At 38.9% G+C, this 25,949-nt stretch overlaps 1 protein-coding gene across 1 annotated transcript in view; it reads right to left on the reverse strand.

Moving 5' to 3' along the window:
* Window positions 1-745: 745 nt before the first annotated feature.
* The window catches only part of PDZRN4 (PDZ domain containing ring finger 4), a 325,397-nt gene continuing 300,193 nt past the window's right edge, over window positions 746-25,949 (reverse strand). The window contains 5 exon segments of the mRNA XM_032493299.1: window positions 746-5,430; window positions 9,078-9,194; window positions 13,245-13,346; window positions 20,947-21,009; window positions 23,424-23,522. Of these exon segments, the coding sequence (XP_032349190.1) occupies window positions 3,904-5,430; window positions 9,078-9,194; window positions 13,245-13,346; window positions 20,947-21,009; window positions 23,424-23,522 (1,908 nt within the window). The 3' untranslated portion in view covers window positions 746-3,903.

Raw genomic sequence — 25,949 nt, forward strand, 5'->3', positions numbered from 1 at the left:
AAGGAGAGATTGGAAAGAGGGCGGGGAGAGCAGGTCCAGATCTGTCCAGGTAACGGAAAAGAGACAGTCTAGCCCAAAAGGTGATTGGGTAAGGGTGTTGGAGGCAACCTGACATCTTCTGAATCAAAGTTCACACCGTTTTGAAAGTATTCTGTTCAAGTTAATCCATTTTTAGATGTAAATTTTGATGTAATCATGGGAGAGGGAAAGCTCTCCATCCTTCTACTCTGCCATCTCGGAACCCCTCCCACACTGCTTTGTGACTTGCCCTGTAAAAGAGAAGTTCGAGAAGACTCAGGTGATGAGGGTAAAAGAGCAGGGGAACAGTGGCACCATCGCAAAACAAATAATTTGAAATGGAGAGCTGAAGCCTACTGGAGGCAGACACATGTGTTTAGATGGAAGATTTAGACACACCAGCAAGACATGGCTTAAATCAGTACGTAGCGATGGAAAGGTTATGTTAGAAGAGTCCCCTCTCAGTCCATGTTATGTGGTCATAAAGGAACAAGCTGCACAAAGTAAGATGGCAGCAAGAACCTTCCTTATAGCATCCAGTGAAGACATGCCCATAGAACAGACATTGTTGTCTACCCCCCACCCCTTAGGTCATTCACATATGGATCCCAACACCAATGTCAATTAAAAGATATGGAATTTCAAATAAGCCCAAGTAAAAATATTTTTCCTCTTCATATTCACATATTTCTTCTGCACCGAAATAAAGTATCTCACATATAACCAATTTTTTTTTCTTTGCTGAGCAGCAGGTTTATTATTCACTTACTAAAAAAGAAAAGGCATGTTTAGCACAAAGGTATGTTATGTAGAAAGATAAAACATAACACTTTTCAGATTTTCACTGATTTTTGAAAAAGACATTTCTCAACTTGTAGAATTGTATAAACACAGACATGAAACACCAACATCACATTAAAAAAAAAAACTGGCAAGAACACTTGGCCTTAATAAAAATAAAATTAAACTGGGAAATTAGGAAACACTGCATTTGGGCAAGTGTGTACATGTTTCCTCTGGGAAAAAAAAATCTGTGTTGGTTCCAAATCACATTTCTCTGTAGGTATAACTTGAATTCAATGAATATTTATACTCGGTTCTATCAAGAGGATAAACAGTAACCACAGGCATTAGGTCAGGAGAGAACTGAGCATTTTTATTCAAAACCATTTGATCAAAGTTAACTGTAGGTGTGCTCAGAATAGTTTTATCAACTGGATTAAATTGACTATACTTCAGTAAAAAAAACAATGGTTAAAGTTAGAAGTGATGACTTTTTCAGTTGCCTTAAGTTGCCATTACTCTCACTATCTTAAAATTTTTATTCTGGCTTTTTATATGTAAATAAGATTCATTTCTTTCCATCTGTGGGATAGCAATTCAAAAGGTAAGAACTCAGAAGGGTAGACGAGTAAGGAAAACAGTAACAAAAGAACCAATATGTGAGATAAATGAATAAAATGATTTAACTCAACTAGCATGTTTAGGTGGTAATTCTACCAGAGGGTGACAAAGACAAGGGGGACACAAGGGCCAAACTCCACGAACTTAAAATCTATGCAGAGAGATGATAAATTCTGTGTATGTGATTCAAATAACAAAAGGCTAAAATTTCACAGGTAAAATAAACTGCAGGTGCATCGTAGCATATGCCAAAATGCAGAGAAAATTGGGTATCATCAAAACAGATTCCAAAGAGAAAATGTCTATATGAGTACCTTCTAAGAGAGGTATAGGGTTTGGCAGAGAAACCCCAGACAGGAGAACAGCATAAGGTAACTTCAGTGAAAACGGGAAGGCTCTTAAGGAGCCAGGAGTAACTCAGAGAAACTCTACAAAGAAGACTAGGCAATAGGCAACGTGGGCAGGTTAATGGTGGGTCTTGAATATAAAGCGGAGGCATCAGTCTGATTCAAGAGCTAGTAAAGAGCCACTGTAGGTTTTTAAACAGGAAAGAAGCTTTCAAACTGTTCACATGTTGTATCTCTATTATGTTAACCTCTTGGGTTGAATGTAGATTTGATCAAATTCATGTATACGTGCATGCTTTGATCTGGCCTTTCACTCTAGGGGCAAGGTGATCGATATGTGATATGGTTTTTGTTTGTATGATGAAACACTAGATTTAAAAAACCTATCTGATAATTTAACAATCTCACTGTTTAATAAACTGGCACGTAAGGCATTTATAGTTGACTAGATGGAAAATTATTGAAAAGATAGTTTCCAAAAATTTATTTCCAAATAATGAACTAAATAAATGCACATAGTGCCATGGACTGAACTGTGTCTCCCTCTGCCCTAAATTCCTATGTTGAAGCTCTAACCCCTAATGGGGTGGTAGTTCAAATGGGGCCTTTGGGTGGTAATTAGGTTTAGATGAGGTCATGAGGGTGGGACCCTCATGATGGGATTAGTGGCCTTAAAAGCAGTGCCACCAGAGAGCTTCCAGTCTTCCACTCTACCATGTGAGGACATAGCAAGTAGGAGGCCATTTGCAGAACAGCTAAAGAGCCCTCATCCCGGAGCTGAATCCACTGGTGCTTCGACTTTGGACTTCCCAGCCTCGAGAACTGTGAGATAGAAGTTCCAACTGGAAATTCAAAAATTGCACCTCTTGGGGAGTGATGGAAATGTTAGCTATCTTGACTGTGGTGGCGGTTTCACTGGTGCATGCATCTATCAAAATTCATCAAAGTGCACATCTGAAATATGAGTAGTTTACTGTACAGGAACCATACCACAATAAATAGAACTTAAAAAACAAAAGAAAACAAAACAAATGAACAAAAAAGAAATTCCTGTTGTTTAAGCCACACAGTCTATGGTATCTTGTTTCGGCAGCTGGAGCTGACTGATACAGATGGTGCCCTTATAAACGACCTCAGATACCTCTCCGACCCTCTCTCTCCATGTCTTCCCTAAATTATTCTTGGCTTTTCCTTGCATGGGTGGCAGTCAAGAAGAGCATGAACTCATGTTTATTGAATGCTTAGCCAGCATCTGTTAGATGCTCTACCTACGTTATGTAACTTAATTCTGGTAAGAATATGTGACACAATGACCTGTGGAAAGTATTTCAGGATGATTTATAGGAAAAAAAAAGTGATAGAAAATGTACACATTTTATAATCCACAATGAGGAGTCCTCTAAATAGTATACACATGTGACTAATTTATATCTGGTAACCACAGTGAGCAATGGAAATAAAACACTCCTTGCTTTTCTTAGGGATAGTCAATAATTTATTTCTCTTTTATTGTCACAATTACCACAACTATCTAGCTACATGACCAATGTCACTACAAACCACAGGAAGGTTGTTCACCTACACTTTACTGTGACAAAGACAACGGCCATTTATGTGTTAAATGTACAATGGGATGTTAAAAAGAGGTGGTTTTTATGTGTAAGACAAGATGTGGCACATGATTTATTAACAGGTTTGACTTCATACAGATTATGCCAAGAATCAAGCGTAGAAATGTTTTGGCATTGAGTTGTTATTAAAGTAGAAAACAAGTAAACTAGAGAAATAAATCCAGATCTTAACTTACAATAGATACATTAAAAATAGGAAATTAATCGGCTCCTCAGTATTTGGGTTCTTTTTTTTTTTTTTTTCTGTTTTCTTTCATTTTGTTTGTTTTTATATATAAATGGGTCATATGAATATATCACAAGGTAAAGAAAAATCTCAGCCAAAAAGAAGGGAGCAGTGTATGAAAAAGAAATGAAAAAATTACCAGGTATTTTTGCTTACAAAAAATTTAAACTATAAAGAGTCACAAAATATATATAAAAACGCCACATTGAACGAGGCAAGCATCCTCTACCCAAACTGGTAGCACCCTCTTAAGATCAGCTGCATTCCACCCATTGCGTCATACAGTGGTAACTGACAAAAAGGCATTGGGGACTCGCGTGCCATCGGGGGACTTGGCCCCGTGGGTCATCAGTTCTTGGATTGTCATCCAGTTGTCCAAAATTTTCTTGTTTCTCTTCTTCATCATCTTCTTGTGACTCAGTTCAATGATGCTGACCTCCTTCTTGCCCTCGCTGCCGCTCTGAGGGCTCTCCTTGAGGCACTCCAAGCGGCTGCGCATCATGAACTCCCGGCGGCGGCGCTGCTCCTTGGCGCGCACCAGGTGCTGCTTCCTCTCCTCTTTGCTCCAGTAGCGCCCCATCTTCATCTCGCTCATGGTGTCGTCGTCGGTCGTCATGCCGCTCCTCTCCTCCTTGATCTTTAAGGCACGCTCCTTCAGGATGCGGTCCCGCACGGGTCTCTTGGTGATGTACCGGGTCCCGTCGCTCCGGATTTTCACCTTCCATTCCATCTTGGGTTCCGAGCATTTCTGGGACTCTTTGCACATGCTCACCAAGCTGAGCTGACTCTGAGCGTACTCGACGGCAGATCTCTGTTGAATCAGCTGCATGTAGCTTTGATAGTGGCGGGCGTGGGCTGGGATGTTCGCACACCTGTAGGAGGAGCTGTGGTAAGGGGAGAGGTAAGGGATGCGGTCACTGCCTGTCTTCTCTTGATCAGAAAGCTTGTTGCTCTCTGAAATCTTCTCCTTGCCTTCAACGCCGCAATCTTGTTCGGTGGTTTTGGCTTTGGTGGAGGTCGACTCTTTACCGCTCTGTCCAGACAGGGACTGGCTGGCCACCATTGTGCTTCTCAGGTTTTTCTTATTGGTGAGGTTGATCATTCTGGGAAGCGAGCTGTCAGGAGAACGGTCCACAGTGAGTGGAGTGCTTCTGCAGCTTTCTGCTGTGTTGTAAGCGCTGGAACTGTCTTTGTCTGACTTTTCTGGGTGTTCCATGATGTCATCTAGTTTTCCCCTTTGCATGTCGAGGCTGGTGTTATAATTTCGGAATCCTCCGTCATGCAATGCCCAGATGTCTCCATACTGGTCGGTGGCTTTCTGGAGCCTGTGAGCCTGCATGATATTCTGGCACTCAAGTTCAATGTTTCTTAGTTCTTCATTAAGCAACTGGAGCTCATGCTCCACTCCCTCTTGACCCCCTTGATTGCATTCTACTGTGCTGCTGGAGTAATACAGATCATACTCTCCATGGTTCCGAATCTTGCACTTGAGTTCCAAGAGCTGCCGAAATCTTTCACACTCCTCATCTTGGTTGCCAATACAGTCCGAGTCAACGTATTCACCAGACACGAAGCTCTCGTTGCAATGAAGTTCAACGCTTCCCAGGGTGTCTTGGCTCTGCCCCAGCTCTCGCTTGCTCTTCAAAGAGGTGCCCTTGGGATCCTCGGCTGCGTTCTCCTGCTCTGAGCTCTCATCGTTGCGCAAGCTTTCGTCTGTGCGCCCCACCCCGCTGTCCTTCTCGTGGTTGTTGGATGAGGATGTCGCCGTGTCTGTTGTTCCTTCTTCCTCCTCTTGCTTTTTTGGCTAGGGAGAGAAAGTTGCGAGAACAAAGAAAGTTACTTATTTTGGAAAACACCCATTGTTGAAAAACTTGCTTTCAAAAAAAAAAAAAAAAAAAAGTGCTCCTTGGCAAAAGCGCAGTTCCTGGAAAGCTGCTCTCATTTTTAGTCTCCATAACAATTTTAGAAATAAAGGCAGTTAGCTCACGGCAGCTTTTTATGCTTTGAAAGAAAGAAAACAAAAGCGGCTTGGATAGGGCTATGGTACACACTTTGAGGATAAATAAAACAGGACACATTCTTGGCTTAAGATTTTCTCTTACTTGGGAAGCTGGAGCAAAGGTGTGTAAATGAGGTGACTTTATGAGTTTCTGAGGTGATAACACACACACACAAAAAGGATGGGGAAAGGACACACAGAAGGATGAGTAAGACAGAATGCCTAAATGGTCGTCAGCAATACAAAGGCCTGGAGTTCAAAAGCTACATCATCTTGTTACTGTATTTTTTTTCTGAACTTTTCTCAAGTTCAGATGAAGCTTTGTTGGATCTAGTAATACACTGATCATGATTAGCCAAACCTCACAATATTTCAGGAATAGGTTAGTATGGAGCCCAAGTCCTCCCGTCTGCAGATGAGCAAACAATCCCAGATGGATCTCGTTTCTTACTCTAGAGGCCAAGGAGGCCAGGGACACGTCCCAGGGCCAGGGTTTCTCACATGTCCGAGATGCCATATTGTTGGATACATGTATTTTGACCTCAGTGCATCTCCAAATCTTGCTGCTCAAAAGGACCAATGAGGTCTTAGGACTCAATTGGCTTACTTTAAAAGATTTTTCTACTCTTAACCAACAATTCCTTCAAAGGTGGGTTTTATTAAACCGAGAGTACAGTGACCGTTCCCATGAAAGTCTGAGGAGCCCTGATGGCCAGATGTGAGCATGACGCCAAAATGTGTATTCTGAGATACACAGGTGAATATATATGTAAACTTGACTCCCTGGTGCTTTTTGGCTTTCATGCAGAACAATCACCTGCCGTTGTCCTAAGGAGACGCATGTCTAGTTCTTTCCCTGTGCACAGGGTGAAGTTACACCCCCTTCCATCACTTCTCACACAGACGTCTACGTGGCAGGTTCTAGATGGCATCTTCCCTATGTCTAAGCTTACTCACTATTTTTTATATGTATTTATTCATTTTCCTCTAGCAGGAAATCATAGAATTAAACATAATTAAGCTTGTTAGTGGCAAAGAAGGACAGAATGGGTGATAAGAGGTAAAACAGGTCTGAAAGGGACAGATAATTTTTGTTTTCTTTCTCATAAGCAATGGCAGAACAAAATATAATGAACTGGAGGTGAGGAGACCATGGGCATATATCACGTTCTTCTTGGATTCTCAACCTTTCCCTAAAATATTTTTCCTCATTTGTTGAAAACATACTGAGATTGATTTATTTTTAGTTATTTACTTTTTATTGACATACAGTCAGAGATTGATTTCAAATATCTTGCTGATAAAAATAATGTTATGCCTAAGTAATTGTAACAAACAAAAGAAAGCTTGATACATGCCCCTCGCTGTAAGCTGACAATAGCGTCAAGCGTGGGGACATCTGTACACTGTGCCATAAAACTCCCAGAGTTATTGATATTGATGTTGGACATTTGAGTTTATGGATCACATTATTTACGTTTATATTTTTCTCATATCCAGCCGTAAGCTGAAAAAAGACCAGAAGGCTAGTATTTTTTTTTTCTTATTTTCCATGCAGTATAAATGATACGAATTATGCTATAGGGGGTGTTGCCGAATACATCAATAACCATCACAGGGCCAAAGGCAGCATGTGAAGTGAAACTTTCTGACAGGTTTATATTTTAGTTTTTAAATACGGATATTCATTTTTAATTGAATTTTCCCTTTCTTTTGTCATGGGTTTCGGAGCAAATGTGAAAATCAAAAGAGTTTTCTAATCTCAGACCTAGAGTTCCTGGTTTCTAAAGTAATGCTACTCTGTCATTTATCATTTCCCTATGGAATTATTTTAGTGACAGGCCATGTTTCTACCAAGACATTTCTAATGTAGCATTATTGTTTATAAGGGCAAAGGACTTTTAAAGGTTTCTGTACTTCTCATCATTTTTCAGTCTCACGGTGAAGAAAAATTTTCCACACAGTGAAAATCTAACCTCAGGGACATCTAGTGTTACCTCAAAAGACCTAACATTTGTATTACGTCTGATGAGTACGCAGCATTTGACACCACATCACTTCACGTGGATAGGATTTCTCCCTTCTTTCTTTATTCCAGCATCCTCCTGTCAATTCTGTATCAGGTCACATTTTGTATCTAAGAGAGAAAAAGCCTGGAGCAAGGACTTTCTTGCTTGTAACCAGCAGCCGCCACCAAAAAACATCTTTATTTGTGGCCAGTATTGAAGTCATACATAAAAATTTCAATCTGTCCTCCCTACGTTGAAAAGTGATCACTAAAGTAGCAGCATTGCTTCTGAGCACAAACTACCGTGTGTGAAGCGGCCACGGAGCATCCATGATGAGCACTGAGTGTCGCACACAGGGCTCTGTTGACTGTAGTTTGCAACTTAGTAATTTATTAGCATGTGCATGAGCAGAAACACACACACACACACATACACATACACCCTTTTCAGTTATGGGATGCCAGCCTGTCAAGGGATTTCATCATTCAGCTTGGGAAACAGAAAGGATGTTGTGTTTCTTGTCCCTAAGCCTGCCAGGATTTTTTTTTTTTAATTACCTTTTAGGGTGTGTTAAGAATTAATGTTGAGAATAGATGATAATTAGACAACTCAGCAGACTGACAGCAGAAGTGTTAGTAAAATTGTATCAGGCAGATGAATGACATGAATCCAACATAAAAAAAAAATCTAGGCTCTATTGATCTTGATTTTATTTAGCAGGAACACAACAACAGAAATGAAAAGAATTGTAAAACTCAGTTGGCCGCAAACCATACTGTGATCCGTTACTAGTTATGAATTACGTAAAGGCAGGAACTTTGCTCATTTTCTTTGTATTCCCAGGATTAGATGTGGTACTTGAAGCATATTAGGAGCTCAGAATTTTTCATTGAATGACTATATGACCTTAAGGCAAAATGATGTCAATAATCTCAAATGGAACTACTAATTCAGGAGGATAAAGGTGTAACCACGACACCAAATACACAAATCAGATGGATGGTTTCCATCACATCATCACCTTCCTATAGTTGCCTAAATATCCAAATAGACACATTAATATTTTAAAATACAAATTTAATTGGAGGGACAGTTTACCTCACGAGATATAGTTTATCTCCAGTTGGCATATTAAGAAGCCATATACATTTTCACTACTAAATTTCTGACTTAGGTTAAACTGTCCCTGGGTCAGCATTTGAATACTGAGGCGCTCTCTACAATGATCCCTAAGCTTCCCAAACCAGAAATAGTCTTAATAGAAAAAAAAAAATTGTATTCACTCCCTCTGCTTCCTTTGAGATGATCATTTGCTTTCAAAAATTACCATTACAGAGATTTTGAACAAACTCATTGATTTTGTTTTTGGATTCCATTTATGTTTATGCATTTAAGGAAGAACTAGCATTATCTCACACGATGGCGCTCAGGTCGTGGTCCTACCTGCTCCACCTCGTTGGCAGGGTGCTGCGCTGCTTCATTACGCTGTTCTTCCAACATCGCCAAGTTTAACTCCTCTAAGAATTCATTCCTTTCATCTTCCAGCCAGCCTTCATCCAGCTGCAAAAGAATACATTAGTACATTACATTCGGCTAGTGAGAGCCCGTGCTAAGATAGGGTAAACTTTTAAATGGTGGCGCCTGACCAGTTCCTTTTATCATAATGATTCTCTTCAGAATACCAGCTTCCTATAGTTCACCCCTCAGAAGAAAGAAAAGGTGATTTAAAAAAATTGGACTCTCACGCCTTTCATCCTGTCCTGAAACAGAGCTATGGATTTTCTCTCATAACCGAGTAGATCTCACAGCACAGAACATTACCATCTTTCAAAATGGAGGAAAACCATACTGTATAACCCGCAGCTGTCACGCTCATCCCTCCAGCAGTCCCGGAGAACTCCAGTGGTGCAAATAAGGCTCTGAGACAACCGGGCTTTTCTCCTTAACCACCCCCCCCAAAGCAACACCACACAAAGTGCCCCCCACCCAGTAACACACACACTGATGCTACCCACATCTTCTTTTTTGATTTTTAGGTGGCTGACTTTCAAGTTAACAAGATGGTTGCTTCCCACAAATACAGGCAACTTTATTTGACTTGAGGAGGAAAAAAAAGGAAAATCCTAAGTTATTCACAAAAAAAAAAAAGTGATGTTTTATCATGACTATTTGGATTCATTTTTCAGACCCAATTCCAAGGAAAACCACCTTAAACGTTGCACGGAAGGGTGGCGGAGCCATCTGGAGCACGTAGGGTTTTGTCTGTGGGTGCTGAAGGCAGGTATTCTTCTGGGAATCGTACACAAACTAAACCGAACAAATTCTTTTGGCTTCTCAATACAGAGGGAAGTGGCAAACTGGTGGTTACCTTGCTGATATGATAAGTGTTGACAGTCAATACAGATAATTTGCCTCCAGGAGGGTTTTTGGAGCTGGATTACATAAATTAGCTGTCTACGCTGATTGAATTAACTGAATTATTGTCAAAACTCTGCTTTATTCTGTGTGACAAAGGAACAGCAGCTTTCTAGTGAGCCCAAATGGACAACAGGGTGAGATGTTTTCACCACCAGACAGGCAAACGCCGAACACACAAAGTAAGCGTCACTTGAAGAGACCTGAACTTCTAAAATTTAAGCACAAACAATCCTGAGCGGACATTAAACTGCCCAGAAGAGGCAGCAGTGTGGATGCACCATATTCCTTAAATGAAGATAACCATAGGTTTCTTTTTATTTACAAAAGGCTACCTAGTTCTTAGATTACTTCCAACTTGACTGGGCCAAAAATGTGAATGCCTTTATTCATCCTCATGTATCTCAATGTGGCCTGAATAACTTGACCAAGTTCCACCCCAGTGACTTTGATATGCAGATGAGCTATGAAAATGAAGCTGACTGAAAATTCCAATTCAGTCCAATTCGTAATTGTCCAAGTTTTACATGTTTTAATTTCTTTTAGGTTTCGTGAAGCTGCAAATGCCAGATTCCAGAAGAAATTACTTCAAGCTAGAAATGTTCGGTTTTTATAAGCACACTGAGGAATTTTACTTCAATTGGGTCAGAACAAAATATTTGCCAGCACTGATACAGTGAGTGATGGAGCAGAGTCTTCTGAAATGTAAATGAGGGGGTGGAGAAGACAAGGAGAACAAATGATAGAAATTTAATGATTCCTCATCACTCTTTTCTTATTAACGAACCCCACAGATCCTTGAATTGCCATTGGGAGATTATATATCTCTACTTTGATAAAGTTTTCCTCCCTGCTGGAGGAATACACAGCACAAGAAGTAAGGAGAGAGTATTCTTGCTAACTCATTCCCGGTTGTACGTCCCTTTTCCCCCAATACATGTATTCAGGGTGGTCTGAGTCCAACACTGTGGCAGAGACAGACCTTTCCCTTCAGCTGAGCTGTGGGAAAGGGGTGGGGGCTGTCATTAGTATATGGGAGATCTCTCTGCACTGCAGAGGATCACATGTCATTTCAGAGAAAACAACCTGCACCGTCTCAGAAGTACCCTAAAGTTCTTAGGTGAGCCCTCTCTGCCCCAATGTCCCAAGGGGAGAAGGACACACGAGCAATATCTTTAATGGTCTGCGGAAGAAAATGGGCAGAAAATGAAAGCAAGCTGACAGGGAATGAAAGGAATGAGTTATTTTAAAATATTGCACGGTTGCCCAATACTGCCCCCAGCAACTCTGTAGATCATTTCCAAGAATGTAGACAGAATTTGAAACACTGAAAAAAAGAAGACTAGAAAAAGCACACAAAAAACTTCCACACTCTCCTTAAATAAAATACACATGCAAAAATGCAATACTGAAACTGATGGGAAAATACGATGATATAAATACAAGTTTCTTTGTGTTTTTGGGTTTTTTTTTTGCCACCTTAGAGCATGTACAGCTTGAGTTACATTGAAGAATACAATGTTAAAATGCATTTTCTTTCCTTATTTTTCTGGAACTGATTTTCTAAAAGCAATTAACTTCCTTCCAGTGTCACAATGGCTTTTCCAGGATCAAGACACTAATGCAGATCCTGATTTTGACAGACAGGATGATATCTGACAGAGTCAGACTACCATCTTTTATCAACCAAGGAAGGGAAGTCTTGTTTGAAAATTTATCCGCCAACATTGACTCCTTTGGGTCGGGAGTGTGGCCAGATATTCAGAAACACCACTGGTTCTACTATGCATATGTCTTCCATCAGAGATTAGCAGGATCTGGCCTTATGTTATTAATTCCTGTTCTTTTCACAGTCCATTATAGCTGTTATGTGGCATAGTTAAGGAAATGCTTTAATTCTAAATTAATGAGGTTCTCCAGCAGTTACTTGGGAAAGGGCAGGGAAACCACATTATAAAGTCGAAATATCTTTTCTACAACAGAGATGACTATTGAGTTCTCTTCAATTTACCATTAATTTCACTAATATGTATTTAGCGCCTTTATTCTGTTCTTTTTCAAGAAAGTGGGGTCAGTGAGATTAAATGTGCTTTGCGAAATTTCCAGGTAATTAGTGCAGTCTCTTCCATATTTTAAAAAATCACTCCTTCTGAGGCAGTCCGGCCAGCTGTGTAATTCCTTCCCCACTCCTAAGACCTCAGGTGTGTAACTTTATCCTGCCCTAGGCTATGGCAGGCTTTATGGGAACCATTCAGAATGGTCAAGGGCATAAAGGAAATATATGCGGAAAGGGTGATCTTTTATAACCACTATATTCAAGTCAGGAGCTGGTCTGACACTGAAATACACTTACTCAATGTAATTTATAGATAGTAGGTAGTTACTGAGTCTGAAAAATATCAGATCAATAACCCGAAAGACAAATGGTGATATAACCAACTTTGCTCAAACTGCTGACAGATGGATAGAATGGTGACAATGTAATGTCCTCTCTGCATTGTGGTAGGGGATAAAAAGGATATAAAAAGAAATATCAACAGTACTTTTCTTCGACCATTACCTCTCCTTTACTTTCATGACATATCCCACTGTAAAGATATAAAAAAGATTTCTTTAGAAGCTATCAGTTTGTTCTTGGCCGGACAGATGTTTTTGTCACACTGAACTTGGAAAAAATTCATTTATGATCATGGAACCACGCTGTGCTACGCAAGCTACTTTACTTGATAAAGTTACTCTGACAAGATTTAAGTTGATGGCTAGATATGCTAATGTATCTCTTGTTAGAGATTCTTTCAAGATATCTTAATATGCCAATTAAGTATTTTTAGAAGGAAATCTAAAGCAAGGATCCACACAGAATTAAGTATCATGCAAAGTCAATCATTTTTCACTTGTGAATTAATTTAAATAACTGGCAAGTGGAAAGTGAGAATAATGATTTCGTTTTGGGTTCTTTTTTCTTTCTTTCTTTTTTTTTTTTTTAAATAAGATGTTTGGCTGCGTCTCTGTGCAGCACTATAAGAGAATCTTTCCTTATCATTGTTTTGATAAGGTTGGCAAGTTAGGAAAGATGACTCAATTATATTTTGTATCCCTGGGTTTACAAATATCGATGGCACTGGTTTGCTACAGAGGAGTAGAGAGACAGTGAACGTAAAGTTCAGTCTCACGACTCCTGCTCTCTGTTCTGACCTGAATCTCCGGCCGTGCGACCAGCAGCACGATCCTCCTGCACTCGTCGCTCGACAGCAGTGCCACGGCCGCCTCCCGGTCCTGGACGTCTTCCCCATTTATCTAGAAAACAAATGAAAGCGGCGCATTAGTTTCCATTTCCACCATGCTGCACACAATAAATGGCAAATATCAGCTCATTTATGGCAAATGTATGGACAATGAAGCTCACACAATGGGCTCATCTTCAGCCCCTCGGTGGTAAGTGCCTTCACTCAATTACGCGCTCGCTGTAAGAGCCGTATCGATCCCCGAAGGATGGCGGACATCAGAGGAAGCAGTTATGTTCATAAATGTCCAGCCTGAGCCCTGGCAACATACATCTAGCCACACAATTAACCAGCCCCTGACAGGTGACGTTCATCTTTCTGCGCTCAGAGTAATGGAAGTGTCACCCCGAGATAATGGTGCTGGGGAAGCAGGCCCGGCAGCACCACGGCTGAAATCCGTCATCCCGCGCGCGCGGCGAGCCAATTAGAGAAACGCCGCCGCCTCTCCGCCGGGCGGGGCCGCGGGGCCGCCGCGGGGCGCGTTTCCGTTTAATCATCTCATCTTCGCCTGTGGCTCGGACTCGGCCGCCCCAAACCACTCTCAGGGTATCTTTCAGGGCTTCACTCATCAAAAGAAGGAACAGTTCACCAGAAACATCCTCCTCAATGCTCCTGCTCCTCTCTCAGATGTGCCTGTTTCCCTCAAACAGCAAAACTAGTGAAATATCTTAAGGCTCATCAATTCAGTAGGCTAACATTTTAAAAAACTTAAGAAAAAGTAAAAAAAAAATTTTTTTTTTTTTGTATAAGACTGTTTGTGTGACAGAAAGCAAGCCTGAGTAAATTTTGGATCAAATATAAAAGATTTTAGTGGCATCTGAAACAGATCTTTTTCCTTTTTTTTTCTAAATTCTACAGAGACAATAAGGTTTCTAAAGTTTGTATTTTAAATATTTTCATGTTCATATGTATTTAGCTCTTATTAATGCACTTTTTTTTCCTTTGGATAGTTTAGATTTATTTAATGGATTGCTCAAATCCATAGAGACAATGAAGATTTTTGATCCATAACATAATCAAAATAGGTGAAAAGAAATTTCAGTTAAGGAGGTCAAATAGTTCTATCTAAATAAGTATTAATTGTTTTGATGAATTAAACAGATAGAAAATGTGGCTGCATTGATCATTAAAAAAATTATTAATCTAACTGCTTAAAAGCATGAAGTAGACTGCTAAGGTTTTCTTTTTGTGGGTCTCTGGGATTTTGGCTGATACATGAGAACAGACGTAATTATCCAGAAAAAACCCCAGGAATCTCAACTGTGTGCCACAATAAATGATCCTTATTCCTAGACTCATATTTAGAACAAAGAAAGCAGACTATAATAGTTATGGGGGTGAGGAATCACACAATCACACATTGTAATTCCTTACTCTGATCAAATGAATATCACCTTAGTTTTTCACTTGCGTATGTGGACAAGGAATTCAGCTTTTATAAATTTTAAGTGCATTTTCTTTTTCCAAAAATAGTCATCAAATTAGAAAATAAAAACACGACTCCACATTGAGGATTAACGACTGAGAAGGATATGCTATGGGATATTTTTTAGTAAATATGTATCTGAAAGCTATTTTTGTAATGAAACCAAGGCCTTTCTCCCCCTCAAATAAACATTGGCAGTGATGGATTCCATCACACCTCCCCTACCCCCAATTAAATGTGGTTTGAAATGGTTTGAAGAATTTTATTTTTCTTTGAGTTTTGAGAGCTTGTGTCTGTCTCATAGTAATTCTTAGCAGTATATCTGTGATGCATCTATTTGTCTATCAGTTATGGGCCTAATCGTTCATCTTCCCTCTCCTATAGGCACATTGATCCCAAGGAGATTGAATTGGATGTTCTCACACAATTTATCTTAACCTTTGCAGTCTGAAATATAATTATCACTACCTTTTTTTTTCACTTGAATATATGCATACTTCCAAATTCTTCATCTCAATTTTACTTATCATTAGTCTAAACATTTCTCATTTATGTTAGTTCAATGTTACTATTATGTTTCCTCTATTAAAACGCAGATAATAATGCCTTTCTCAGAGGGCTGTTACAGGATTAAATGAGTTAATATATGTAAAGGGTTTAAATAAGTGTTTGGTATACAGAAGGTACTCAAGGTTGGCACAATGACTGTTGATGCTATTGTTGTTATTATTATTCTGGTGATTACTTATATTTTAATCCCCCATAAAGGAAAGACTCCTTTCTTCAAAACAAAGTGAATATATTAAAATTCATGCACAACAATGAAATCCAAAGTAGTAAACATGGTTCTATTTTAAAAGCTATCCCTCTCATATATATTTTTAATTCTTAGAGGTCCAACAAGAAACAATATGGCTGTGTTTGATTTCAGTCTCTTTGTTTATTTTATATTTTTAAAGTACAGTCAGTTACAACGTGTCAATTTCTGGTGTGCAGCACAGTGTCCCCATCATGCATGTACATACATGTATCTGTTTTCATTTTCTTTTTCATTAAAGGTTATTACAAGATACTGAATACAGTTCCCTGTGCTATACAGGAGAAATTTGGTTTTTTGTCTGTTTTTATGTACAGTGGTTAATATTTGCATGATTTCAGTCCCTTTATAGTTAGGATTCTCCTGTCTCCTCTGTGAACTCAGAATGACCAGAGCTATGATCCCCAGTCCTGGCATTATGTTCTTATTTCGAGAGGGCAGATCATATGCTGTAGAAGCAGATTTACATTCAGAATCATACGTGGAATGGAATAAATTTGTCACAGAAAACTGGCATTAAAATATAATTTTGTTTCTTTTTCAAAATAAAAGCCACCTGAGCCAACTGGATGGTAGATCCCATTGTACTCGGGACATTTGTTTGATATCCAGATTGATATCAGGGCCAGAAATGCATCCACAGCTTTCATCAAGATGCTTCTCAAGGAATGAGAAGACTGAGGAATGGAGCCAGAGGGAACTTCCCACCTTCATCTGCTCTTGTCCCTGAGCGATGGCTCACAGCTATGGGACTGCTTGTGAGAAAGCAGCTTACTGTGCCCGGAAACGCCACGCGGACCGAAAGGTGAGGGACCGCGAAACAAGGCGAGGCCATAGGGGAGTAGTGAAGTCATCACAATTTAATGAAAGACTTCCATTTTAAGAAAAGACAGGGAAAGAGAACGAGGAGACAGGCCATATGTAACTTTTGTTATAAATGAGGAAAATCGTTGCCAGACCATATCTGTCTCATTTCCTGTGCATGGGCATACGTAAATATTAGTTTTCAAATTGATGCTATCTGGCTTAGAAGAGATTTGGGGCAATTACAGAGATTCATCAACCCAAATCCCACTTTAGGCCTAATCTCCTTATACAAGCATACGTGTGTGTGTGTGTGTGTGTGTGTGTGTGTGTGTGTAAAATCCTAAAAACCTAGCAGTGGTTTAATACAGCTTTTTGGCTTGAACATGCCGATTTTAGGTCCTGTCTTAGTGTACCACAGGCAGGTGGGCGACTAGAGTTCTCAGCATCCAACCACCTATGGAATTTCTTATCTGAAAACCCAAGAATCTTAGGCAAAAGAGGAAAGATTTATCTCAAATGTGTTTATATTTTAGTGTGGAGAGAAAGAAGGTAAGTGAAGTATAGAGATACAGAGGTGGAAAGAACAGACAGAGGGAAAAAACAGGTATCCAAAGGAAAGAAAATAAAAGCAGGAAGGAGCACAGAGGACCTGTTCAGGGCAGAGAAGGAAAGCGGGAGCTTATTAGGAGTCTCGTTGTCCCACTGTTCGAGCTTTGGCTGGTGTTGTCCGCGAGTTATCCTCAGAAGCATGACTGACGTTTCTGGCTAACAGAGATTACTGCTTATACAAAACACTCTGTGCTTACTGTCCCAAAGAGAAGGTGAGGGCAGAGCACTCTTCTGTTTAGTCAGCTGATCATGTATGTGTCTTTAATTCTTTCTCTCTAGCTCAGCAGTGCAATTTTTAAAAAAAATTTTATTTATTTATTTTTATTGAGGTATAGTCAGTTTATAACGTTGCATCAATTTCTGATGTAAAGCGTAATGTTTCAGTCATACGTTACACATATATAGTCCTTTTCATATTCTTTTTCATTATTGGTTACTATAAGATATTGAATATTGTTGCCTGTGCTCTACAGTAGAAACTTGTTTAACTCTTCTATATACAGTAGTTAGTATCTGCAAAACTGAAACTCCCAATTTGTCCCTTCCTACCCCCTTATGGGTAACCATAAGTTTGTTTACTATGTGTGTGAGTCTCTTTCTGTTTTGTAGATGAGTTCATTACTGTCTTCTTTTTTCTTTTTCTCTTTTAGATTCCACATATGACTGATACCATATGGTATTTTTCTTTCTCTTTCTGGCTTACTTCACTTAGAATGATGATCTCCGGATCCATCCATGTTGCTGCAAATGGCATTATTTTATTCTTTTTTATGGCTGAGTAGTATTCCATTGTATAAATGCACCACAGCTTCTTTATCCAATCAGTTGATGGACATTAAGCTTGTTTCCACGTCTTGCCTATTGTATACAGTGCTGCTATGAACGTTGGGGTGCAGCAGTGCAATTTTGTAAAAGGACTTCCCATATTGATTCCTGGGGGCACACGTAATACCACCAGTCTGTGGCAATGACATCGCAAACAGAACTACCAGGCACTTGCAGAGAAGCAGCACATGAGCACTAGAACCGTGCTCCCATGAAGATGGGCCATGGTTTCTCTTCTGCCTGACCCCGACCCTTTACCCATCTCGTATGAGCATGTGTGTGTGTGGTGCCATTGGGTGAGGTCATCTAACATTTAACATCCACAGAGCACAACACTTAGAAAATCTTAGCTTCACAATGAGGGTAGGACTGTAGAAGTACTCTGCTTAGGTTATCATGAACAAGAAATTAAAATCACAATTGCTCTAACGAGATTCATCTAAATAAAAGCCAGCCAGGAAACTTCAAGGATGAGAAGAAACCCTCTCTCTCTCCTACTTTCATCTCTCTGGGAGAAGACTCATTAATTGTTCATTGCAGGGTATCCCGTAATCTCCTCACCAGCCACATGGGAGCTGTTTGTCTATGGGTACAATTTTGTCACGATTTTCTTTAATATAGTTTTACTATCACAATTAAGACTTTTTGGTTTCTGGGTGTGCAGATAGAATTGAATCCTAGGCTTTTTCATGTGGTACATATTTATTCATTAAAAGTGACGTATTTGTCACTGAACAGAAACTAATCAGGCAGACCACAGTACTTTATCAATCCTGCTGGTGTTCGATGAACCAACTCCATTAAGGAATGCCTTATTATTCAGAAGATACTTTATCTGAAAACTTAATCTGTCCACAATAGAGCCAGGAATAAGGAAGTAGTCAAAACATAGAGTATGCATCTCTGGAGACACAGGCACTTTACTTCTATCCAACTCTACCCACGGAATGAATAGATGTAATTTTAATAACTGTATTTGTGTATCTAGTCTATGGGGAGTGGTGAGCTGGAAACCAGGAAGGGAGCCAGTGAGAGTGGAGTTCAAGTGTAGGGTGTGGTGAGTAGATGGTGAAAAGTGACAGCTGGAAACAACAAGAGAAAAAATGACAAAACATAGACCCAATACAACAGGAAATGTAGGCCATTAGGGTCATTTAATATCAGGGCACAAAATCTTCCAGACCTTTCAGCCATTGAGCATTTTACCCTATTGTGCAGTGATTCCTGGGTGTAAACATGACCCTGAGCATCAAAAGAAGGTTACGTCCTTTTCAGTTTATTCAACTGCAGATATTAACAAAGTGAACAACACATTTAGAATGATTTCTAAATCAAAAACTAATGACATACGTTTGAAGCTTTCATTATGTGGATGACATGCTAAACGGTACCTTTATTTACAAAAGAGGATACACAAGCAAAGGTTTACTGCAGATTTTTATTCTTGTTTCATTCACTCATTTATTCACATGAGTGTGAGAAAGACATTGAAAATAGAGTAGTAAGTAAGGCTAAGTCTTGGTTTCTCGATTCATTTCTCCTTCTCCTGAGTCACCCAGGGACAGACACATCTCATTTTGTTTAACTACGGGTCACCACCTAGGGCGCTCACTAAAGCAGAAATGGTATGTTCTTGAAGTTTTCTGAAAATGAATAGGACCATGCTTAACCACTAATTTATACCTTTATTTTTTCCCAGTTGGAGGCTTAGTAGAGGGTCCTTGATGAATAAAGAGTTTTGTGTCCTCTCACTAGAGAAGGGAAGGGGTGTGGGGAATTGGTGTGATGTGGTGAGTGTCCACCTAAAGAAATGAGAGAAGAGCAGAAGACGGCAGATTCACCCTCTGGTATGTGCCAAAGGCAGCATGGGTGCCCCTTTTTCATGACAATGTCACACTGTATCTTAATCATCTGTGTATGCAGCTGTCTTCCTAATTACACAGGGAGTGCCCCCAAAGTCTGCAATGAAATCCTGTCTGTTTTTTTTTTAAATTGAAGTACAGTCAGATACAATGTGTCAATTTCTGGTGCACAGCCCAATGTCCCAGCCATACATATACATATATGCATTTGTTCTAATAATTCTGACATCTTGTCTATTTTTAAAGCCCTGGTTCTAGGTAGACAGTTGAATCCAAATGTATTGAGTTTAAAGAAACATTCTTCAGGGGTTCCTATCTGGTAAGGAGAGATGGGACCTACAGATCTGTCACAACAGCTAAGAGTTTTGCAGAATGTTTTAACGGTTTGTAACTTCTGCCTGTTTTGCAGTGGTGATCTGCGGTGAAACTCAACCCCAGAGGGCCTCTGTGCTTATTCTGGGTTAAACTGGACACAAGAGCTGGGCAGCTGCGTGTGTCTCCGTAGCCACTCTTAATGGGAGAGGACTCAGGAGGGACAGACAGGGTCAAGGCAGATTTAAAACTCTGGCTTTCTAAGTTTTTCCTGGTTTGGCCCAGAACTCTTTCCAGCTCTACCTGTTCCCTAAGAGGTGCTCACCATCTCTCTTGTTAAACTGAAATTTAAACAGACTCTATGTTTTCACACGTCCATGTGGATCAGAAAGCAGATTTCCTCCAACTGTCCCCAGCAACACATTTGTAAATAATTAAAACTCCTTTAGACTTCTCGACTTTCATAATAATGCAACATCGAGATCCTTATTACCTAACTTATTGCAGAGCAGGCAGTGATAAGCACTGTTGCTGCCTGCTGGTAACAACAGCAGTTAATGCTTATGACTTACCCTGCCCTGTGCTGGGCATAGCACGTGCTCAGCCACATTTAAACTTTGCAACAATATGTTTTAATATTATCACTCTTTAAGATGAGGAAACAGGCTTACAGTGAGAGAGAAGGGAAGTGCCCAAGTAAGTGATAAGTTGAGTCAGCTGAGTCCAGAGATTATGGTTTAATCACTAATTATTAGCTAATCATTCTTAATAAACGGCACTACCCTTACTTTTGGGGAAAAAAAAAGTTTAAATGATAGCTTTTGATTTTGTAGGTGTTACTATCCAGAAACAAAGACAAATGATTTTCTCTAACATTTTACAAGGAACAAAATAAATTTAAAACTATTGGATGAACAGGCAGTAGGAAACTAAAGGAAAGAACTGCACCACGTACTTGCAAAATACGGTCCCCCTCGCGAATTCGGCCGTCTTTGGCAGCAATGCTGTTTGGATCTACCTGTAATGGACAGGACACACAGCTTCAACTGGATCTGCAAGATCGCCCCCCACCCTGGCACTTAAAAATATTTTTAGAAACCTGGCTCAAATTTTTAAAAACTGATTTATAGAGTGCATGCCAACTTTTTCTCTGACAAAAGAAATCACTGATTCTTAAAGTGTAAATGAGCTATTTTAGATTTAATAATAATAAAATTAAAGAGGACTAGAGGCAGAATATGATTTGTAGACCACTTTTCTCTCCCTCTTTTTCTTTTTTCCTTTCTTTTATCCTTTCTCCACCCCCCCCCCCTTTTTTAACATCCATTCATTCATTTCTGTATCCCAGCTGTCAGACATGGTCTTCAGCTGACATGATCCTGTGCTGATGTTAAATACTAGGATTCTCTGGACCCAGGAAATTTACTTTCTGCTAGGGTGATTTTTAAATCCTGCCTTAGCTTTCTGAGAAAACCTGATAGCTAGACTCTAAGTCCATACTTATTAAAGAGATTTCTGTGTTATGAGCACATTAGTTTATAAAGAGATTTATAATCTAAGTAGCTCAAAAAGTGAGAAAAATAATACTATCCATGTAGATTATTACTGAATACTACATATAGCGTGAAGTATATTAACTGTAAATTATTTTAAAATAAATAGATATTTAAGGCTCTATTAAGAGTTCATCAACATTTTAGTGGGCCAAACTTGAATGATGACCTACTGTTCACTGGGGGTAATTCATCAATCACATTTCACACGATGGCTTCAAATAATTTATTTGAACTTATTCCAGTAAAGCCTTTTTCTTTTTCTTTTTTTTTTTTTTCAAGCAGAGTATTTCAAATGTAGCAGAAAGTTGATTCATCCTATCCAGATGTTAGATATGACTTTCTTTTTAGGTGGTACCATCCAATAAATGAGTTTTAAGTGGTCAGTCAAGAACAAAAGATGTTACAATTACATGTAAGATGTATATGGAAAACATTGTTCCAAGTACATATGTTCCGTTCCTATGGCTTCCTTCCTATCCCTGAAAAGTGAAGTTCTACGCTGACATATTTAAATAGTAATTAGAGACTTCTTGGAAGGAAATGAGGGATAATTAATCAATTGCTTCCTATGTAGAAGCCATTCACAATCTAAAACTTTGTCTTTGGAACTCTAATCAAGCTGATAATCAAAATTCCACATTTGTACCTCTGTACATATTACAAAAGATAATTCTGCAGGTGTTTCCTTATACTTCCTCACTGTAACTGGAGCGATTATCTTTGCTGTATATTTAAAAGAGGCATGCTATGTAAGTCTAATATTCTTTAGTGATTTTTCCATAGCCAGAGCCAGTCAGTACATTCTTTGGTTAAAGTGATTAAGAGTAACATTTACATTTCTAGAGCTGTGTAGTTTTCTGAGTGCATTACTTATATCATCTTTTCCATATTCCAGTCACCTTTATAAAAGCAATGAGATAAACCTTGCTGTCCTAAGTTTCTAGTTGAGGAAGCTGAGGCTCAGGAAATTATGTCATATATTCAAGATCATGGCCAAGAAAACTTAGAACAGTAGCATGTAACAGCAAGTAGTATCTCATCTGTCTAACTTCTGAGTTCACACATATACATATATATATACACATACATGTTTTTACACACATATATACATGCATATATGGAGGAGTTAGATAATATATATGTATACATGTATATATGTAATTTAAATCATATGTATGTATAATTTAAAAATAATGTATATACATATATTTGCATGTATATATAAATTTTAATCATATGTGTATAAAATTTAAAAATAATACTTTGCTACTTCTCATAAAATGATTTTTTTGGGAGTTTAAAAAAACACCTATATTAATAAATTTTGCCTCACATTTCTTTCTAAGTAATTAGCACAAAGGGTATTTCACATTTAAGTACCTCACTTTTTGAAAGGGATGAGGGGCTGAATAGAACAAATTAATGGATACACGTCTTGAATATTCAAATTTATCAGTCCTGTCAGCAGAGTAAAACATGTGATTATTGTGAATATTTGATTTAAAGCAATTAGTCAATGCTGTGGTTAACAGAACGGACCAAAGACACAGCAGGAATGGAAGGACAGATGTTTGACGATCAAAAATTTTGCTCGACTTCCTACTTACACATAGGGATTTATTCAAATGTAGACAATGTGAACATTTTCGCACTTTTCCTTACTGAGATTCTGGGGTGAAAGCACCCACCTTAAGTAGGCAGATAATAATTACAGGAGTTGGGCAACATAATTTACTTTCCTAATTGAAAGTGACAAGTAATGGAACATGGCCAATTCTTCACATCCCAGCCTCCCAAGGATTTTCACATCATGAGTCATTTCACTCCCTTCTTCACAGTCTGCCTCCCCTAATCTCTCCTCCGCGGCATATCTTACCTCGCTGACATAAATGCCCGTGTCTTCTTCATCATCCGTTCGGTAACAGACTGTCAGGCCCAGCTTCTCCTGACTGCTAACACGACACAACTCGACCTCCTGAGAGACAAACATGCACAGAAGGACATTTATCTCCAAGAGAAATCCCGCAGTGGAATAAAGAACAAACTGATACTCTCTGGGTCATCCTGGGAAATTTTCATAATGATCGCCCAACATTTGAAATTAACCTATGTTACCAAAAAGCCTCAAAAATTTACCCTCCACATGTATATCTGGATATTCAGAGCCAGCGTTTTAAATTTTCATTATAAAGTTGGAGATGTGCAATTTTTCTTGCATTAAATCATAACATTAAAATCACAAATGAAGTACAAATAGAATATATATAAATCGATACTATGGAATCAAGAAAATATTTGAGAATGGCAAAGTAGCAAAATGTTTCTAAAACTATTGAGAGTTATTGTGTTTTTATTTGCATTTTAATGAAACAAAATAAAGTTCAAATGAAAAAAGACTCTACTGGACTCTGCATCAATTCCTTTTTCGAGTTCTATACAACATGGTAATAAGCAAGAGTTTTGTGTAGCTCAGGCCAAGGTTTTCTATTATCTTGTAGCAGCTCTTGCCCTTGGAAAGAAATGGGTTCATCCAGGCTGCAGGGAGAGACATCAACAGCCATATGGGCAGAGGCAATGATTCAAAATGTAGCAGTAAATGAACAAGGAAGCACATTTACTGAAACACATGGCTACAGGGCTTGAAATGTCAGTCTTCATGTAATGTATATGGAATCTATTTCCTGATTTATGTTCAGCAAAATCATAATAAATTTCAGTGTATTTCATTTTTGTATAATGAAATAGACCGGTACCACTTTCAGAGGCAGATGACTTTAGAATATGTTGTGTAATTCCAAGCACTAAAACGCAAAGTGATGCTCTCATCATGGAGAACTTGCTCCTATTGGGTAGAGACTAGAAGGCCCTGAGTGAATAATCAGATGAGGAAGAACAGAATAGATTTAAATTGGAAGTGAAGGCTAGACCAAGTTTCTAAAATTCAGGCTTTGTTGGGGTTATGAATTCATCTGTCTTGTTTAATGGTCTTTGTCCAGTGTCTGGAACAGGGGTCATCTCAGTGTGGGGACTCAGTAAATGTTGGTTGAAGGGTGATGGCTTTTATTTCTAAATATGTCCTGGTGTTTGTAATTTTTTTGTAAAACAATAATTAAATAATATTTCCTCTTTAATTGGAAGTAGATTTTGTGTGTGTATATGTGTGAACGAAGGGAGGATCAGAAAGTTTGATAATAAAGTACCGATCTGAAATAGTTACTAGGACTCAATAAAGAGAAACTCACTTAATGTCAAACTAGAGAATCTCTTCCAGCGCACTCCACTACAGTAAGAAGTAAATTCCCTTTCAACTTTGCATTTCAGTGAAGGCCTCGTTACTGGAAAATAACCACTTATTCTAATGACATGCCATAAACCATAAGTAAATCCTTAACAAGGATAGATTGTCATAAGTTCCAGTGAGCAATAATTTCATAGCAAATTGAATAAAATTTAAATCTTCTGTCTTGAGACCTGTGCTGCAGACTGCTGAAATACATGAAACTATGAGGAATTCCAACTCTCCAGCTGGTGGACAAAGACACTCCAAGGATTCTCCACTACAGAGGTTGAAAAGGGCATGGTGCGCGCTGAACAAAAAGGGAATAGAAGCTTTTTTCACCTAGAGGAAGGCTAGGAAAGGATGACATGCTTTGGCACCAGAAGCACAAAGTATACACCAGGCAAGGGCATTTTTCAAAATTGGCAACAGAGACTGCCTCCAGAGGGAATGGATACTTGACTAAAACTGTAACATGAGGAAGGAATTACAGCCGCAGAAGAGCTTCAGTTGCAGCAGTGAAGTAAACGGTTAAGGAGCAAAGAAGCTTGTGATTCTTAAGGGGCCCAGAGGGAAACCTAAACACCCCTCCAAGAATTGAGAGTGGGACCTTTAAATTAAAGTAAATGAGGAGCTGGAGTTGAAGCCGAATCCATTGACTTTCTTTCTTTCTTTCTTTTTTTACAGTTTTTTTTTTTAAATTGAAGTATAGTCAGTTATAATATGTCAATTTCTGGTGTACAGCATAATGTCCCAGTCATGAAGATATATACATATATTCGTTTTTCATATTCTTTTTCACTAAAGGTTATTACAAGATATTGAATATAGTTCCCTGTGCTATACAGAAGAAATCTGTTTTTTTTTTTTTTATCTATTTTTATATATAGTGATTATCATTGACTTTCCCTCCAATAGCACCGGAGAAATGCCCTATGCCGTGGGACGATGTTTTCAGAGGGAAGCGTTCCTTTCATGAGTGTTTCCTCTACATTCTCAATGGTGTACTATGGCTTGGTATTTGTTTAGAAGATGCATATCAAAAATGCTTTGCAATAAAATGGCATCAATCTATTAAAATAAAAAGGGCGTGATCCACCCATAAGACATCAGTAGCACAAATGA

The sequence above is a fragment of the Camelus ferus genome, chromosome 12 (genome assembly GCF_009834535.1).
Source record: "Camelus ferus isolate YT-003-E chromosome 12, BCGSAC_Cfer_1.0, whole genome shotgun sequence".
Taxonomy (NCBI): domain Eukaryota; kingdom Metazoa; phylum Chordata; class Mammalia; order Artiodactyla; family Camelidae; genus Camelus; species Camelus ferus.